Source organism: Cottoperca gobio, chromosome 5, assembly GCF_900634415.1.
Source record: "Cottoperca gobio chromosome 5, fCotGob3.1, whole genome shotgun sequence".
Classification (NCBI taxonomy): Eukaryota; Metazoa; Chordata; class Actinopteri; order Perciformes; family Bovichtidae; genus Cottoperca; species Cottoperca gobio.
In genome coordinates, this window is record NC_041359.1 from 9,294,945 (window position 1) to 9,316,227 (window position 21,283).

The window sequence follows — 21,283 nt, forward strand, 5'->3', positions numbered from 1 at the left end:
TTACGTCATAAACATTGCTGCTGCTCTGGTATGTTTTCAGCATTAGGCTGTTTAAGGGCTCCAGCTGTGCTAACAGAACCAGTGTTACATCACATAACATTGTTTCTTCATGTTCCTCTGGGTAGATGCCAACGTGCAGCTCCTTTGATATCTGGCAAATGACGTTCACATTTATAATTCTATGTCAGTGTTGTTTCTGTTGAGGCTTCAATGTGTTAATTGTCTGTATTTGTTTAAACGATTTAATGAGATGATTTTGTAAAGGTACAAAGTTTAAGAATTTAATTGGGCTGTTAGACTGTGAGTCATTTATTGTCATCACATGAAGTGATAAAGGGGCAGCTCAAGGTAACACAGAGCCTGAAATAATTAAGTTTGAATACAAAACAAATCAGCTCATTGTTGCATTACTCACATGACATATGATAATTATCTTTTTGATGAACACAGACAACCATTAAGAAATGCTTCTCAAGCTATCGGAGCTACTAATGGTAGGAAACTTCATATCATAACACTTTCCATTTAGCCTGGTCAACTGTAATGAACCTGCGAGAGAAAGGCTGTCCTCACGTCTCCAGCTGTCTCAGACGCTCACATAAACACAAACACAGCCACCTGAAGGTGTCCAAAGTACTCCAGCTCACTTGTGATAAACTAGCACCACTGAGACTAAAGGAGAACGCAGGTGCTTCAGGGGCGCAGTAGCCTTTTAATGGATCTGCCCGTTTGTAGGGCCCTTTAGCCAAATCACTGTTTTATTAAGTGCAAATGTCAACAAAGGTATTGAAGCTACAACCACCACAACACACTTGAAATTCAAAGTTACAAGAATACCCTGTATACCTCTCTGCCGGGTGACAGGGTTCAAATGAGCAACTCTCCGTCTACAAAAGAGGATCTGAAGTTGAATACAGCACAAAACAGCTAAGTCGCATGGGTGGGAGGCTGGGTTGCAAAAGGTCAATGTTACTTTGCAACAAGAAAAAAAGAAATATTGTATTGTGTGGCAGAAGACAAGTCAGACACTCAATCTGTATATACATACTAGCATCCTGGATATCATCAGGATGTAGACAGAAAACAAAAACAATACATTATAAATAACGATGATTTACATTGAAGATCCGACACCTGTAATTTGGATGATAAACTGATTATTGCTTGTTGAATCAGATGAAGAAGGTACATCTAGCAGAGAGTGGTGAATGCAGCAGGCAGGGAGAAACCAAAGTGGGTTAATCCTCCACTGCTGAGATAACTCAGTCGGTGCAGGAATGGCCGAGTGGCAGGAATGTTGAGGAGTCCAACGCCCCAGTTATGCTATCGCTGATGTGGAATCGTAAGATGAAAACGTTTAGTCTTTCATTCTTTGCATGGGAATCCCATCTTCCCAAAGTTCTCTATTTTTCACTATCCAGGTGTTGGATGTGCAAGGGCAGGCACAAACCATCTCAAGGGGACCGTCGCAAAGGGCTGTGTCTGACGGTGTGACGTCACTGTGGCCATGCAAACAATCCCGACCCTCGCGGATGCATCAAGCATAAATCAAGCATAATACATGGCGGCGCACACTAAGACCATAACAAATGTGGGTAATGTTAAAATCATCCATACTGGGAGATGAATAGCCAGGTTATTTTGGATACTGGATATGATCAAAACAAGGATAGGAGGCATAGCTGGGTCATTAGTCTGCATGAAGATGTACTTGTATGTATGTGCAGATGTATAAATGAATTGTGGCAGATGAAAAAGCACTTATTAATCATATTGCACCCTGTAGATTGTATTATAAAATGCTTTTAGTTTATGGAACATAAATAATGTTTATGGCTTTGATGATTGAAAAGGAAAAGGAGCAAAAAGTATTTGCATATTCTGATTCTTCTGTACAGTGCGGGACGCTGAACAGCGTAGGGCCGGCTCAGACAGGCAGCTCTCTGCATTGTGAAGACAGCAAAGACACCTGTAGCAAAGTTTACGTGCTGTGGCAGACTTTGTGGAGGGGAAGAAACAACAATGCACAAAATGACCAATTCATCACTGAAGTGACACACCCGCAGGATAAGGTGCCCAGTCTCCTGTCACTGCAAAGCATGATGATAATGTAGATAACCTCCAGCCTACAGGAAACACAGTTTGTACGCAAGTTGCAGTTTGTATGAGAAAGCTGTCTTTTCTTTCTTATACAACTACAGAATTGAGCACTGGTACATGTTTATTTATAAAGCCATATTAGACAAACTACCTCCTTGTTTGTGTTCTGTACCAGCTCCAAAAACAGTTGCTGCACCCTGCGGTCACTCCTCAAACCCGCACTGTCTTTGGTGAAAGTGTTTGCACCCTCATTTTGGTGTGAACTACAGAGATACCTTAAATTAGATTATTTTATAATCATTGAAGATTCTAAAAAGAGGATTAAGAGGGACACTGCTAATTTAATAGTTTTATGTAAATTTGCTGTTTGTAAAGTCTGTGACTTGGTCTTTATGTGAAACCTTTTATGAATCTGAATCTCAATGGGAAATACTACTGGTTAAATAAAGGTAAAAACTCTGACCTGCAGGTCACATGATGCCTGGACTAGGGCTAATGGACACACTGCATGGAGGGTATCGTCACTGAGTAAAAGTTGAATTAGGCCGCCAGAGATATTGACAAAACCAGGTTGTTCAATGTTTCATCACATCAAAGGAGGCGCAAAGCAATTCTAAAATGTAATGAATACTACCCTCGGTCTAAAATAAATCTGTTATGGGTTGTGATTTTCATTTTTGCAAAGTAATTACTGTTCACACAGAGGACTGTTAAAAGCTGAAATGTGTGAAATGGTATCATCCCCCTCTCGCTTTCGTAACCTTTTAATAACTTTATTAACGAGGAGAAGCTTTGAGGATTCTTTCTAAAGATAAACATACATCACCCACAAAATTTAAATTTGTATATCAATTACTTACCCCATGTTACCTTGAATTCTTGAAGAAAACATGCCTCCACAGTGAACAAAGAATCAACAGCAAAAGTATATCAAAACATCTGTTTACAAACTCTCACACAACTCGTGCAGTTGTATCCAAGTCTCATGTATCCAGTCGTATGCTCACTATTCATTGCTTCACTGTGGAGGCATGCAAAAACGATTTTCTTCAATAATTCAATGTAACACAGGGTGAGTAATTGGTATATAAATGATCATTCAAGTATTCATTTAGAGGAAGTTTACTGACAAAAAAACTTATATTTTGAATGCCAGATAAAAACAAGTTGTTGCTCAAAACTACACTTCCAAAAGATACCAAACATGTATTTTTCAAGTGAGTCCTCCTCAGAGTTAATGCAGCCAGGAATTATACACCACCACCCTCTTCTTACTTTGCATAATGTGAAGTTGATTTAACAATATTTCCTGAGAGGATATCTAAGAGGTTGGACAAACAGTCATGTATCACACATAACATATAATATTAATGTCTTTGCTGCTATGATGTCTCATAATTACTCTCCCACCAGCAATCACCAGCACTTCTTTCTGTCAATTACCAACTAACTGACACTGCTGAGAGTATAACTCCTCGAGAGTAACATGCAGGAACAGAGCTATGAGAGACACAACCTCCAATTATTATTCTCCTCACTTCCCTGCAAGCTTGCCAGTTGGACAAATGTGATATGTTGCAGTTGCTCACCGAATAGGATCAGGAATTAAACTGCAAGTCATGACGCATTAAAATTCCCCCACCTTTCTTCAACAATGTAATTTGAATACATGGAAACCCCTTTATCATTGCACACACACCTCTTTATCTGAGTGTGTCTATATGGGAGGATGGGGGTTTAGGCCAACCGACAGTGGACTTTTAAATGTTTAGTACACCCTACTGTGGCGCAAAATAGTGACTGCTGTCCAATGCCAAATTTGTCTGCTCTGTTCAAATCACCTCCTCCACTGGCTCCCGCCATCTGGAGGGAAGTAGCCTTGGCTCCTTTCAGATTTGGAGAGACTCCAAAAAAGTGTCTCCTTCAGCTTTACTGGTCTCTCTGAGATCTCTTTCTCTCTCACTCTTGTCTATATTGGGAAGTTAACTAAAACATCTGCGTAATGGTTATAATCCTTCAAGACATGTCTCTTCTCAGACACACGTCTGCCCTTCTCTCATTATGAAGCTGCTTTGGGTCCACGACAAAGATGAATCAAGATGATGCTGCATGCTGCTACACTTCCTTCAAAGAATAATCAGCTTCCAGTCGTTCAGGCTGGTTTTATAAGAAATGTAGTGTTCAATTAAAGGGGCTATAATCAATATTTTATATATCAACAACAGATTAAATGAGTATGTGTAATTTTAAAGTTGTTAGCGATTTAGCTTATTTCAGCATGTTGTTTTGGTCTTGCCACAACTCTATTGCTTTGGTTTAGTCTCACTGCTCTCATCACAGTCGTTTTTGGCCACAGCAGGCAGCTGTTTTTAATGACACTGACTTGTCGTTGAACTCTGATAAACCCTTGTATGTTCTCTGCCAAACACCAAACACTTGATGTTAGCAAACTGCAGTATTTAGCAGCTAAAGAGCCACATATCTGCTTCACAAGTTGGTCAAGACGAAAACAGAGCTACAAAATATTGGTCAGGTGGACACAAACAAGACTCCAAATGAGTCTAATGTTTCCGTATCTGCCGGATGTGTAAATAAGCCACTGTTTGCTAACATGCTAGCATATCTCTACTCTGCTTTTTTCCCCCGGTTGTGTTAACTGCATGTTTTACCACCCTCAAACTAATTAAATTAGTTAACACAGGTTTAAGTTTAATGATATGTACATCAATATGTTATGCAAGCCCCCTGTATTCACATTATAATCAATTTTGTAACGTTAAATGACCTCAACAATCTAGGGTTTATGCAAATGATAATAGTTTTATACTGTATATTGACTTATAAACAGAAATCTTGTTTGTTTCATTGTAATAAGAGGCATAAAGAAACAATTGCTGTACATTAATATTCCTAAATATTATTCAAGTCATATTGGAACAAAATTATTCATTTTCATTTCTTTTACCACATTCATTAAATAAATATGTAAAAACAACAAGTACTTTTGGTTTTTCATTTCACCCTGTTGCTCCACAAACGCTGTGGTTTGCTAGAAGGAATTCTCCATCTTAACGACATCTTGGACTTTTCCATTCATGGCAGGCTTACAGGTCAGCTCCATTTCATGACCAGGGGAGGGGACAGGGATTTTGTTGATCTTGACAAAGCTCTGACTGATGTCCATAAAAGTTTTATTTTTGGTCTCAGGGAGGACGACATAGAGGAATATAGATCCTAAGACGCAGAACACCACAAACACCAGGAAGGTAAATGCCTGCAGCGTCTCCTACACAAACAGAAAACACACACACACAAGAATTAGACGGATACAGCGTAATTTTGCTAAAAGTGCTATAGGAGAGAAATGAAAATATTTTAATCAAGCACCAAGTGATAACATAATAGAACATTTCATTCCATTCATTTACATATTTTAGCATTTAAACCATTTGATGATTACTGTTCTCCCTCAAATCCTGCAATTTCTTTCAGCCATCCTAAACTCCAGAGAGACGTCGTCTGTGGCATCTGTTTTTGTCATCTGTGTGTCACGCTGGGGAAGGCATAACATGCATGATTTTCCACTTAAAAGGTCCCCAGGTGTATGAGGGTATGCGCAAATCGGAGGACATGTCATATTTTTCACAATATATGTATTTGTTTGTGTGTTGAAAAATGTACCCAAAGTCTGAAAGCTAACCTTGTCCAGTGTGTTATGCCAATAATAGAGATTAGTGACAGATTTAAAAATACACACTGACTGATTACCCAGAGGGAGATTTAGAGTTGGAGAGAGGGTTTGTTTGTGTGTGTGTGTGTGTGTGTGTGTGTGTGTGTGTGTGTGTGTGTGTGTGTGTGTGTGTGTGTGGATGCGTGCGTGTGTGAGTGGGAGGGAGAGAGAGAGAGAGAAAGATAGAGAGATAGAGGAAGAGAGAGAGATTTTGAATGAGACAGACTTGACTGACCCTCACCAGTGTGTCACGAAGCTATAATACCTTGCTCATGAGGAGACTCAAATGCGGCACTATGTAACTAGTATTAGAAATGCAGTGTCCAAACAACCATGACCTCAATGAAGAACTATTTTGATTTCAGCTGTTATATCATCACTGCTGTTAGTCTCTGACACTGTTTTCCTCTGTTGAGTGTATTTCATAATAGCACTGAAAGAAAAATAGAGCATCGTGTAAAGGGCCTGACCCAGTTTCCGTCCCGCCTCTGTGACGTGACGCTCATCTGCAAAGTTAACAAGTTCCTCAGAAAACATTGCCTTTCTCTCCCAGTTGACATATGAGATGAGTCATGTCACAAATAGGACATTTCTGCGGCCGCTCTGTCCGTAGATTGAGGAGAATGAGAAAGCCCCGTCTTTGACGCAGAGATAAGCCTTTGATCTGCTGTGGGGGCTCAGCTTGGTTCACACACCAACAATTCGGCATGCACATAAAGACCCATGAGTGGCCGTGGCAAACATACAACGTTAATTATATTTTAATTTTTTGAATGTTATAACACATGTTGCACCCAGAGTGATATTAAGAGAGGAGATGGCACTTGCAGTGATGGGGAACCCTGAGTGGGGAGAGGACAGGACATAACAGTGCAGAATGACATAGTCTAGGACCGAACAATGCAAGTCAGGTTGTCCCATCCTGCACAGGCCAAAACTGTGCAGGATGGGACGAGACAGAAAAGGACAGGGTGAGGGGATAGGACAGAACAGAGTAGGATGGGACAAAATAGACAAACAGAACGATGCAAGGCCGAATAGGACACATTGGTGCAGGATGGGACAGAACAGCTGGAAAGGACAGTCTGGGACAGAACAATGCAAGACAGAACAGGGAAGGCCATGCCTTTTTAGGATGGGACAAGACAGGGCAGGACAATGCAACACAGGGCCAGAAGGGACAGTACAGAAAGGAACAGTGAAGGAAACGACACAAAGGGATGGGACAGAACACAACAGTTCAGGATAAGAGAGGATTGGATGGGATGAGACAGAACTGTGTAGGGCAGGACAGCCTAAGTTAGTTTTGTTCGACGTCGTGGGAGTGTCACTTAAATGGTCCATTTGTGTGATGCCATGTTGTGAAATTTAACCCCCTCAATTCAGGGGCCGAAAAACAGTTTGCCAACTGCCATTACACGACAAAAAAGAAGAAGAAGAAGAAGAAGAAGAAGAAGAAGAAGAAGAAGAAGAAGAAGAAGAAGAACTTTAAACCTTAACCCGGGACTTTTTCGTCCATTTCATATCCGCAAATTCAAACAAAAAGACACAAACCACTGTAAGCTGCTTGGTATTTTTGCAGCACAGACGGCGTGAAAGAGGCAGAAGTCGAAGGTTCTTCTTCCAGTGGGAGTCTTCCGGTCTTGTTGTGTCATTGGCCAACGCAGCGTTATTTTGGGTTTCGCCTAAAATGGATGGTTTTAACTTTTCGCCGCAGGGCCACTACAGGTATTTTTTGGCATTCCCTGCGGTCCCCACCGCAGCAGTCTAAACGCACTAACCACATTCAAATGAATGTAAGGACTGGTGATTCCAGCCTAAAGGATAGGATAATGTTTCAACACATTACATTACAGTTCATTTAACACCCACTGTGGACATAAATCTGATGGAGACATTGATAAAAATGTCCTGGTCCAAAGACTGCCCGTTACTGGGAGAGGTGTAACCTGTGTGCTGTGGAGGTGGGGGGTTATTTGCATGTGTGTGGACTTTTATAGATTGTGCTGAATCCTCCCAATGGGAGGCACACTCAAGGTCAGTGTTTGTGATGCATAAGAGAGTGAGCTGTACATAAGATTACACTGCGGATGTCCACCCTGGGCTGTTTAGAGATGTTGGATTACCATATCTTAATGCTGTCACATGGGAGCACGACAATGGAAAGACATACATCATTCAGGATCACAGTTATGGATCACAGCTACGATAATCGTAACACATTAGCAACACATACAATTGTATAAACTCACAGTGTACTAGTGAATGGGATTGGGTCTGATGGCTCATTGGTCTCCATAGTTATGATAATCAACGAGAGCCTGTAGTTGTTATTCCATTTTATGTTGCATCGTGTCAATAAATCCTCTGCACGTCAGCTGCATTTAGTTCAATGTTTGAAAGTAACTGAAGAAGCTTATTAGATGCAAACAAGACTTGTTAAATCGCTAACAATGACCCTCTGCACTGATCAATACATTACAGATAATTCCAATACATTTATTTTATATCATGCATTTTTAAAAGGTTTGTTTATTTTAAGAGGAAAGAGACTTGTCTGACCCACATTGGAAATCTTGATCCTTATTTTAAAAATGAAAGAAGCATGGAGATACATGATTTCACAGGACAGCATGCGATGTTGTAAAAAGGCGGATTGTGATTTCACAGCGAAACATTAATGTGAAACAGCATCAAGACGAGTCAAAATCCAACTAAGATTTAAAGATCATTATTGAATTTTGAAGAAGTAGTTGACAATCTCACCACAGGATACATTCAGTATCTGTTCCAGACATTGTGAGTTAATGAATCTCCTTTCCAACCCAAAGGGACAACCCCTGTAAAGGTTTACGGCTTGTGGATTCAGAGAATATCGTCGGTTTCATGTAAACAATCCAAACTGAAACAATCCCACATGCATATTCCAGTAATGGATTTCAACAGTCCTACGTGACAGTAATTTAGATGCCCGTAAAATGAATCTGTAATGCATCACTGTTAATTCATTGTCATGCTAGATACCTGTATGGATTACAGAGAAATAGAATGAAGGCTAAAAATGTAATTTATTGATTGTCCCTGATCTCATCTTTATTATCTTACCTTGTTTTGCTTAATTACCTTTCATGAATCTGTCATTATATGTGAAAGGTGCCATCATTTCTGTCTTAAGGAACATACACTGTGTAAACAGGACTCTGTTTGTATTATTTCCTGCCAATATCTTCCTAATGTGGATTTGTGCTCTTTTAAATGGAGACAAATGGATTTCCTTTCAGCCCTGGAGAATAATAATGCTCGATACTGTCTGGGTAGGATTCCAAGATGATAAAATGAAAGCTCTGAATTGGGAGTCAATAAATCACTGAATCAGCTTGATTGATGTCAGAAGCACAAAGGTGGGGGAGACAGAGACAGTTGGCTTACCAGGATCAGAACCTCTGCATGAAGTGACCTATTAATCCCATTAATATAGTTTGTTGGTGAGGCAATCAAACAACTACAAAGTGAAACAAAACAACTACAAACGCTGCGGATGTGTCTGTACTGAAGTTACCAATAGCAGCAATTTATTATTTTATTATATATTGTGTATTTATTTGGCATTAATTTACTAAACATTGAATAAACAATGTAACCAATTCAATTTCAGTCTTAACACATTTTTACTCATTTACCAGAGGTGGCACTTTTCTAAAACTGCTCCAGTCTGTTCGCCCCCCCACCCCCAATTCTAAACCCTCCCCCGCAGAACCTAGACTGACACGTCAGCGATGGCCTGTCATGGACGTAAAGGGATGTGACAGTGCAGCAGTGTGATGTCTGAACAGGGTCAGAGCTGGTTTCAGGTGCCAGTCAGTAACCTGTGAATCACTGCTGTGATCTGGGAGAAAGTGGGCCGGGGAAAAACCCCAAACAACAAAACCGACTGCAATATTTGTGGCACTGGGTGGCTAAAAATAACCGTCTGACACTTTCTCTCGCTCACACTTGTCTGCTCCTTCCTTGCTTTGCCTTATCTCCCTCGCTCTTTTCTTCACCTCTCCAAATCCATTTCTACATGTCTCTTGTGGCATCACCACCTCTTTGCTGTACGCCTCTATTGTCTGTCTTATTACATATTCAGCTCCACTTCTACTTGACCTTCCACTGCCTGACATCTATTTCCACCAATCTCATTGTACATCCATCAACATGAAGGACCTATTGTATCATCACATTACATCGCTCCTCTTTGTCTTACTGTCAGGCACACTCATGTTCATATATAAATAAATATATAAGCTCACTAGTTCCAATCAGGCATTACGAAATGATGTGACAGCGGAGAGAGACAATGGTGAGATTTATAATTAGTGTCCTGTGGATCTACTGACACTCTCCAGACGACGCTCCACATACCAATGTAGATTTGACACTTTTCTGACAAGACAGAGAGCACCATCTGATCATAATGAACACTGATAAGATAGTTTATAGGATTACACGTACCATGCATCTCTGACATGTTGAATTCAATGGGGTTCCAGCCTTGTCAAATGTCTGTAATTGTGTTAATATTACTTCCACAGTACCACTTTTCTATACTCGTGGCAACAGATACGTGTCTCCTACTGGGTTATAGTGTTAGAGCGTTAATTGGACACAAAGGGTAAGTACACGCTGTGAAAAAAAGCCGAGATCAAGTCTCAAAACAAAACCTACATAATACAGAGGCTTTATAGTGGAAAGCAGGATGCGTCACTTACATTTATATAAAGGAATAAGCTGGTGGAGGGATTCTACGACTTTCCAGCAATTGTTACATATTGAACAAATTGTTACTATTTGAACAAAGCAAGAGGTATGTATGCTGTGTTGGCAAATTTTGTCTTAATTCAACACTGCATAACAATTCTCAGTAGTTCAGTGTGTTTTGTGCTTTTCACTGAAAAAGTGACAAAATCAAGTATATTTTACAATCTATTGAAAAGCTGACAGTGTGCATATTGAATTAGCTTGATGTGAAATGGTAATGTTTTATTTTAGTTATTCAATGTATCTTCATACAATTGTTAGGTATGATATCTTATTTTTAGAATTTTTTTAGTGCGTTCTCCTATGAATGTCCGGCAACACGTCTCAGTTTCCTCTCATTACATGTTTAGTGAGTTAAATGACAAATAAATAAATTCTGGTTTCTAGCAGGACACAAACAACGGTGTCCTCGGTGAAAGTCTGGTGTTTTTGGATCCACCCATCCCCCTGACCTACACTGCCCACGTGGACTTCTTCACTCTTCATACTTCCTGGTTCACAATTACGTGGAATACATACAAATGACAGCGTATTACTTTTTGTAGGTATAGCTATAAGCAGTGTTTGAGAACAGCCTGAGTTGTTATCGACACAACGTGGCCTCCTGACTTTGGTGATCCGCTGACTTTCCCTCCAACACTACCGTGAGTTTGCACTGGTGGTTCGGGGGAAAACCTCTTGATGACTATTGGCTGGACTGCATTGAAAGTAGCTACAGCTATTCAAAGGCCCATTAAGGATAAATTGCAACAACAATGTTGATGATCCCCTGACTTTTCATCGAGCGCAATCATCTGATTCAAATGCCAAAGTGTCCGCTACATTGGTTTACAACTAAATATCTGCACAACTAATGACATTCCTTTCAGTCTCAGCTGTGCTTTGAGTTTGTTTGAATCTTGGCATAGACTTTGGACATAAACACACACATCTGTTCCTCCTGTGGAAATTGGAAAGCTAACCCATCACATACAGGAAACTGGTGAACGAGCCGCTCTGTGTTGCCCCTAGTGATCAGATTTGATTCCATGGTATGTTGTTGTGCCCTGTTTCTGTTTCATCTCTGACAATCACTTATTCTGTTAATATAATAATAATTATATAATAACAATTTCTTTCTCCAAGAAACCACTATCTTTGTGTTTAATATGCCCTTTTCAGCTATTTTATTTCACTCCTTTCCTCCCACACATATGACCCACTGGTGCATCTGGCTGATAGTACAAAACTAGGTTTGTCTGTAGGGACCGTAGAGAATACAGGCAGAGAACATTTCAGGGAAGGTCAACCCAACGTTAGAACAATGTCCAGCATGCCGCAAGCAAAGGTTCACTGGAATCTGAAACTTCTGTGACGACTTTTGTAGAACTCGTTATGTTTTGTCCTTCAAGTTACAGCAAGAGTTACATTATGTGTGTGTGTGTGTGTGTGTGTGTGTGTGTGTGTGTGTGTGTGTGTGTGTGTGTGTGTGTGTGTGTGTGTGTGTGTGTGTGTCTTTGGCTGGATTGTAATAGTTTAAAAAGGTGATGTTGCAGCAGCAGTGGGCATGACATCATGTATTGCCAGTAGCCTACAGTAGGCTAAAGATTGAACTGTTAATTGTGATCCCTTCCCCCTCCCTCAACCTTGTGTAAGCCCTTTGCTTAACTCAATGACACATTACATTTTACATTACATTATAGTTCATTTAACTAACGCTTTTGACCAAAGCGACTTACAATAAGTGCAAACAATCATGTGGATACAACTCCAAACAGCAAGAATCTTGCAAGTACAATAGCTTAAAATAGGTGAAATCTTTTAAGTGCAGAACAATATCTTCAAATAAGCCAAACCAATATAAGTGCAACATACAAAGAACAGTTTTTTTTGTTGTTGTTGTTTTGTTCGCCGAGGTGCAGTCGAGACAGGGGAGTTTTCAGTCTGAGACGGAAGGTGTGAAGACTTTCTGCTGCCCTGTTTTGTACACCATGACCATGTCTTAAACTGTACCTGTAGTTTGCTCTCCGTGTTCATCAGAGCCTACTACTGACAAAGTTAGCAGCTTATTCATACCGTGAGGGAAAAAGCAAGAACTGTATTCAAATATGTTTTATTGTAATTCATTCCCAATGGTGCTCAGAGTAATCGCAGTCCAAGGTTATCCTGCCAACAGCACTAAGTCTCTCCCTTACCTCCCTTACCTCGCTGTCATCTGGTAACTTTTGGAGCTAGTGCTAGCTAATTTCATTGTAAAGAGTTGGCTGCACTGCTCTGCATTTTCTTTTCCAGTTACTTCGGTTGTTACACTGTCCTCCATTTCCCCTAAAACAAACAAATGCGTTTCATATTTTGGTTGCACAATGGTTTACATACTTATTTTGTGCTGTGAATCAAGCCTTCTTTGCATAGTGAAAGCGGAGCCTATCGGGAACCTCTCTAAAGGATGGTGTCGTTATTCTATAGCCATTACATTGCACAATCAACATTTACTTCATAATGATACGTTAATGCTAAAACCTTGTATATTGCCACTTTAATGAGATGAGCTGTCTTGTGAAAACGTTGCATGTGCACATGCAAAGTGTTCACAAGACAGCTCATTTTGTGGCAATGTGACACACCCCATAAAGTCATGCTGTGGTGAAGGTAGGTGTACTGCAATACAACGTAATTAAAAAAAAACCTGTATAGTTCCGTCACATAAGCTTTATTGTTGGATACATCATAGTGATATGTGTTAATGAATTTCTGAGTCCCTGCTCCTGTTTTCAGAACTTAACAAGGTTACGTCCTGTGCTCATGTCGTTTGTGCTTATCCTCAGCAGAGTGCGACTGTAACTGAATCCTGCTTTTAAAAGATGTCTGGGGCTAAATGTCTGCATGCAGCAGCAGTGACTAGAGGTCAGACTCATTCCTGACTTACATGCACATGATGCTCATGCATGCACACTAGGCAAAAATTCAATACAAGACTGAAGATGCCGATAAGGCACAAACAAGGGCAATAGCCTGTGTATTAAACACGTTCCCAACAGTAAGAATGATTTAAGAGAAGATATAGCAACAATAATTGGGCTTCATGTACCATCACAGTCCATCTATAATCCTGTGTGATTAACATAAGCAGGTGAGTGCACACCCACGAGTATCTATAAATCTTCATGCATTATAGATTCAGTAATGTCTGGTCCCTCCGTACTGAATATGCAGCAGATTAAATGCAATTACTCAAAGTGTTTTTATTAAGCAGCTTTGAAGCATGACTGTTTTCCTGCATTCAGTTTAAATCAGCCAATGTTTTGTAGGTTGTATAAAAAAAAAGCTTTTCAACAAAGCAATCTACTCCAAGAATGTATAAACAGGTATGTAATAGGGCATGCTTCAATATAAAGTAAACACGTTGTGTAACTTATGCATTTATTCAATGATACATTTAATAATATGAAGTTATTTCCTATTTCTGGATTGTGTTTTGTTGTGGTATGCAAGACATTTGTTATGTCATAGACTGAAATATCTCCAATAAACTCTCTCTAAAAGCTTTCAGCCTGCACCAGTTACTTCTGTAACAAACAAGTGTCTGTAAACCCCTGAAAACAAGCCCATGGCTCTTTCTGCAAAGGATATCCAGAATGGAAAAGTGAAGAAGTGTTTGAATAAGCTGAGAAAACTGTAGGTTTAAGAGGGCATGTACTTCAGCTCACAAAGATGGAAATGTCAAATGCCATTAGGATCTAATGAGGGACAAGTGGGACATTATGACCGAGGGCAAAGTACTGCCTCTATTAAAAGCAGAGCTGTGTCCTCGGCACAGAGGGCAATTAAAAGGTAGACAGAAGGACTTCACTCACACTATGAAATATAAACTTGAATATGTAAAATGATATGTACGATATGTAATAAGATAGGTAAGAATTATAGTCTGACTTTTTCAGAAAGTCTCCTGATAAAAGCACATTGTGTTTAGTTAAGGCTTTTATTTAGATAATGAAATGTGTCTGCACAGTTTTATAAATGACTTAATATTAACAATGTAACTATTACATGTGACTCTGAGTTCCCAAACCTTTCAGCTCACTGATTTGGTTTGACAGCCCTCGCCTTTACTGTTTTGATTCACTCTCACCGCTCTCATCAGCATCATTTTTGGCAGTAGCAAGAAGCTCTAAAAACCCACTACATGGAACATAATGCTTTATTTAGCCAGACATTTCACTAAGATGTTGGTGGGGACCAAAAACAGAGCTAAAAGGAGAGTTCATTCAGAACGTACATTCATCATCAGGACACAAACGTGGCAACAAATGAATGCTAATTAATGTTTTTCTTTCTTGGGCAGCACGTAGAGAAAAAAACAAAACCCTAACATAAACATGCAACCTGGAAATGAGGGAACTAATCCTTAAATAAAATGTTTTATTTATAATGCACACGGCCCACACACCAAACTACTTTATTTGGGACCTTGAGGGATTGTGATAGAGTGAAAAGGAAAAAGACAAAAAAAACATGTAGAAACAAGTGAAAGAGGTCAAAGGAGCAGCAGCTCCGTGAAACACTTAGCTAAAGACCTTGGGACAAAGATGTGAGTGCACTGCAGAGGAACAGAAAGGAGAAGGCCCGCCAGTCTCAGACAAAAGGAGCGCAGCGCTGTAGAACAAGTGAGTGGACAGTGAAATTAAGGGGCAGACTTTTCAGAGGTGACCATTTCAAACTAAAATGGCACATTGATTTCTCCTCCCTAGAATTCAATAACAACCTCTGTTCTTGTTTACTTTATAAAGAGATAGAGCTGATGTAGATACATATAAAGAGTTGACACGCGGAGAAGAAACAGATGATTAATCAGCATTAAAGGACTTTGTTACAACTAAGAGCAGTTAGAATGAAAAGTGTACTTATTTGAGACGCCTGCCAAGACATTAAAAACTGCAACAAAACATCAAAGAGAGGGAAATGAAGCACAAGGCTAAGGAACTTACAGTAGCTCGCTAAAAAGTGAAATTGTTTCTCTCGTGAAGCAGCACTTAATGGGTCAACTCCTTCAAAGTGTCTCAGTAGGAGGGAAAGTATTGACAAAGGAACAAGATTTTATCAATAAAACATGTGCCGTTTATAAAAGGCACAATATTTAGGAATTACTAATGAAGTGTTTGTCTACGATAAAAAATAAATAATCAAGGAGCTGGTGGAGGGGAGTAATATTATATTAAATATAGTTTTTGTTTTCTTGTCAAGGATCCACATGGCTTCAGTAGGAAATGTTGGATGAAGCTTATCACGCCACAGAAGCCGCCGCAGGCATAACACACGGCAAGGAGCGCCGTCTGTGGTGTGAGGAGATTGATCCAACCCTGCATTATAAATCAATATGGTTTATTCTGACAAAAATAACACTATTTATAAAAGTTTTTTCTATATTATTAGAGAATTCTTTGAATATTACCCCCCTCCCCCAGCTCCGTAATGTTTTGTATTTTGTTACTTACAAAGGCCGACGTTGTATTCGTCACTTAAGAGTTATGGTGAGCAATCTCACTGCAGCAAGCAAGATTGTTTTCAATATTGGTACTTTGTGATTGTGAAAGAAAACACAACCTTATGGCTGGTTACACAGTAGCACAACAGAACCAGATGGCTCTGAAACGTTTTAGAAAATACCCGCTCGCTTTGTGGGTGGACGTGCCAGTAGAAATGAACAGCTGACTTAAGGGTTCTGGGCTCAATAATAAAGAGACACGGCTGAGCTGCTGGTGGATTTTCAGTTGCCATATTGTGTCAAGAACAAGTAAGGCTCATTGTTATTGTGTTGTGCATCCAAAGGTTTACCATAAGCACGGCTGATCAGAATATACTGATAATAATAGAAAGTGAATAGTGGGGCGTCCTTACTGCAGCTGCCCGAGTTTAAATGTGCATGTAGTCCCGTATCTCTCCCCCTCTCCTGTCTCTCTTCAGCTGTACTCATAAAGGTTAAGAAGCCCCAAAAATAATTTCTAAAAAAAAGGAAACGAAGTGAATAGAGAAAAACACAAATCAGCTGATGATTGTGCACCAGACTGAGTTTCAATCTCATCGTCACACATTTTGATTCAATAATCATGCATATATATTGCCAGATTTATAGCAAACATCAACAAGTGACATCAGCTTGTGTCACCCACCCTGAGGAGCAGGCACACAGGTGGTGGAGCAGCATGCATCAGGAACACAGGGGACAGAGAGTGTAGATAACTTTTCCTCATAAGCTAACGCCCACTTCCGTCTGGCAGAAAATGATTCCCACCGGTGGCCAGACAAACTGCTGTACAACTCCCCTCTCCGCCCAATGCCCCCAACACAGCCACAGAGACAGCGTTTGTATTCAAGGCACACAGAAGAATTGAACATGCTCACTCTGCGGTCAACCCTCTGGGGTCTGGCTTGTGTGGGGCTGAATCCGGATGCTGCCAGTCTGCCAACCAGCATGATGGAAACCATCATGCACAAAGTGGCACACATTTATAATTGCTGTAACAGCAGGGAAATTGTTGTTCTGATTTGTTTCTCTTCCTGCACGATATGACAGACGACTGAAAAGCCTCCTCTGTGCTGTTGTTATGTCATGATGGGGCATTCAATGATAATTTGCATATTTAAGTAAGACAAAACCTGTGATACAAAATAGTATTGTATTAGTGTAAGTAATAAACTTGGGATTTTTCATGGTGATATATATTAGTTAAATATTTTACCCTATTCCCCTGTAGGGTCTTGCAAAATGTACGGAAGGCCATTTTGTCAAAATGAGTTTTGTTCTCAGACTCTGAGCCAGACATCTCCACTTCAGTAGCACTTACATACACCACCACACTGTCCAGTTTCATTCCTCTCCAGAGGCGGTTCTAGACCAATATCACTAGGGGGGCCTGGCTGGGGCCAAGTGTTTTGTCCGAGGGGCACATTCAACCCGGGACAAAAGAGGAAGCAGTGTTCAAGCCTTCAATATTTTTAGTTAAGTATAAATAATCGCGCACAACAAAAACAATACTATGATTGGTATGTTCCTGACTGATGACAGCATCTCTCCAGTGATCAATCATGGCATGCGTGTTTTTATTTAGGTTCCCATGGTAACGAGTCAGACCGTTCATACTAGTGATGGGAGGTCCGGCTCTTTTCAAAGATTCGGCTCTTTTCAAAGATTCGGCTCTTTTGGCTCTTACGGCTCCCAAATGGCTCTTCACTTAGTATCACTCGGAGACTTCTAATTTTAGCCTAATTTAGAAATTATAAATGGTTTGTGTTGGTGAGCAATTTTTCATTCAGTGTTTTCATAAAACCCTTATTGTTGTGCATTTTCTTTCGTTACAAAAAAAAGTACAGTTACTATTGTTTAACATTTAATCAAACCTTTAAATGAACAACTTAACATAGAACCACAACAAGCAAATCAAATAAATAAAGGCTAAAGTCTTAACATTATGACACTTTAGATAAAAGTGTCTTTGAGTTACAAGAAAAGCGATATACAAGTCTAATGTATTATTATAATTTGTATTATTATTAAAAGTCTTTAGTGCAAATCTTCTTTTTCGGTTTTCGTTCATTTCTTCACTTTCTCCCGACCTGTTGAATTTAAATCCCTCGTCTCTATGTCCCCCCCCACCGCCACTGTTCCTCTCTATATTCTGAAGGTTTTTGCAGAGGGCTTTGTTCACATAATATTCATAGCCTGATTTATACAACATTAAAAAAAAATTAAAGTAGCAAAGCAATTTATTTTTATGACATTTTATAATTTATGAAGAGGTACAAGAGATATCCAAAACTGCCTCTGTTTGATATGTCAACAAAATGAAACAATAATTTAAAACATTTAATTTAAGATTCCTGTTCCGTAAATGTATGCCAATTAAAACACATCTTTAATACAATAATTTCTCATTGGCATATTTAAAAATATAATTTCAGAAAACCTGTAATACAAAAAACTGGGGGAAATGTCACGGTGATATCTAGTTAAAAATGTTTTACCCTATTCATCAAGTGTCTGCCCTTAAGAGGAATCTAAATGAACTCCTGTTTGCATTACTCTAACTGGCCCTAGAAAGGCTCATTTCTGGTCAGTGCCTCTCCCACCGGTTTGTGGAAAATTTGGCTTATAGGTGTAAAAGAGCGAATGTCCTATAAGGCGACCAATTCCCTTGTACACAGGGGGCTGCCACATCACAGGCCTTGTTAAAGTGGGTTTCAATTCATTTGACCCCTCAGACTCAGAGTAGATTACCTGGAGTACTTTGGGGTTGTCTGTCTAGATAGTCAGGTTGGTTTGGCAGGGCTGCAATACAGGAGCTGTCCCTGTGGTGGTAATTCAAAAATGAATCACCTTCTGATAAGAAATGACCAAATATATAAGTTAGAGCTTTGGTGTTATTTAATAACGAGTGAGAAGAGTTCAACAGAATCAATCAGTTTCAGCTGAAAGGACAGATAACCTGCGCCAACGTGTGCTACAAGTATCTGGCTTTGAGTTTACAGAAACACAAGTCATTTATACAGTAGAGTTGCATTGGCACGGCTGCAGGTAGTGAACATTTCTGTCTACCAAATGGGAACAAAGGCACAGAGACAGCACACACGTTAATTACAACAGTTAACATCCGTCTGTTATTGCTTGGCAATGGTCACAGTAGCGCCTTACTGGGATCAGGGACATCAGACATGTATTACAACTGTGAGTAAACACACTCAGTCACTGTAAGGCCAAACAACAACTTTGTAGAGATAAAATATAACCAGAAGGCTATATGTTTAAATTCCACGACAGTCCCTATCTCCTATATACACTGAATTAATTGCAACAAGGCAGCAGTTCTCTACTTTGCACTTTTATCAAGAGTTATTTTTATTCTCTACCTGCTTTGAACTCTACCAACTGATAAGACTACAAGTGGTCAGCTTTCTCTCAGAGAGGTCTCTGAAGTTTTGTCAAATCAGTCAAATGCAAAAGGGAGCCGAGGCCTGGGGAGCACTAATGGGATAAGACGACAGCACCGGGGGACCAGGCCGTGTACTTTGATGTGAGTTTAAGTCCTGACGAGCGAGAGTGAAAGCTGTAAAATACATCAGACAGGTTTCACTATCAGTGACACAACCACCGCTGTGGCATAAAGACAAAGACACAGCCTATGAGTGACAGTCTGAGTGAAGTGAAGGATTCACACTAAAAACGTGACTTCTGTATTTGTAATGCAACATGAACTAAAACACTAAACTCAACACATCCCCAGGACGGAGCTGCCATCCTTGGAGGGGGATCCTCTGAACCCAGCGGTGCGGGAAGAAGGCAAATAGGATCCGGATGCGCACCACTGGGCTCAGAAACAGCTTGATCCCGCAGGCTAGAAGACTGCTGAACTCTTGAGCTCTTGAACTCATCACTTAATATTTTACTCACACCGTACTTACACTTTACCTTTATACTTCCTGTTATTCCTGCACACACCGCAGTTTACATCCATGATGATTTTATGCTGTCTGTATTACAGTTTATTCATTGTATCACTACTGTACACCAGTCTACCACTGTGTTATATTGTACATTATATGTTATATATATTTTAACCTCTGCACTATTTTTATGTTTTCTTTCTTGGATTCTCATTTTTACTTGTATGTTTTTTAATGCATGTTCTAGTAGCATTGACAGCATGACATCGACAATGACTGCTGAATTCTTAATTGTACAAACACTCCAGTATTCATGAGTAAAGATACTGCAAAGAGAAAAACAATTAGGTTAAGAATAAAAGAGTGAAAGTAAGAGTCAGAGAAAGAGCAAAAACATAAGCTGTGTGGCCAAAGAAGAGAGGGAGAGGCACAGAGGGAAAGAAGAGGTAAAATGAGAAGAGGCAGTGATGTGGAGCCGCCTGAAGCAACAGTCAGATTTTAGAAGTGGAAAGAGGACCCTGCAGTTTCCAGGAAAAAACGTTCCAGTGTCAGACACTAATAGGCTCTTCTAGCTGTTATATTAGCTTGTTATGCTCTTTAAAAAACACGGATACCCTCCTTAAAGCTGCGTTCTCTCTCGGGGGCCACATGAAGCACTTCAAAGATGCTCATTATATGTAACAAACAAGGATAAAGTAACTGTTAAACAGTATAATGTCATACTAGAAAATGAGCATTTAAGGATTCTACAATAAAGTCTGGCCCACTTCCCTGATAATCTCTTTACCACTCATGGTCATTGCTCAGTGTTCTTTCTTATTGAGGGTTTCTTTTATCAGGTCTTTTTGAAAAGCTGATAATGATAATGCGTCTGATAATATATCATATTTTAAGATGAAACATATCTACTTCTGTACTGGCTGAGAAAAACACTGAACGCCTCCTTATCTATGCCAAAATAAACAACAATTATTATTATTTCCTGTTATTTTGACAGCAACCAACAACTACATCTCCTATGAGGCTTTGAAAGCGCTTCCGTGTCTAATGCTTTGTATTCAGTATTTGCTGTCACGTCTCACATTTCACCAGTAACATCTTGCTTACAAGGCCGAGCAGCGAAAGCAGCACGTCAGCAGCACAACAGTCTCTGTACACGGACACTGGATCTGTCCAGCCACAGTGGGCACTCTGACAGAGCTCACAGCACAATACAACACCACGTACCTATATCCATCT

At 39.9% G+C, this 21,283-nt stretch overlaps 1 protein-coding gene across 2 annotated transcripts in view; it reads right to left on the bottom strand.

Moving 5' to 3' along the window:
* Positions 1-4,828: 4,828 nt before the first annotated feature.
* The window catches only part of slc2a9l2 (solute carrier family 2 member 9, like 2), a 102,939-nt gene continuing 86,484 nt past the window's right edge, over positions 4,829-21,283 (bottom strand). For both annotated transcript variants that reach the window (XM_029431730.1, XM_029431729.1), the window contains exon 13: positions 4,829-5,386. In XM_029431730.1, coding sequence (XP_029287590.1) covers positions 5,150-5,386 — 237 coding nt within the window. In that variant the 3' untranslated portion in view covers positions 4,829-5,149. The remainder of the gene's footprint in view (positions 5,387-21,283) is intronic.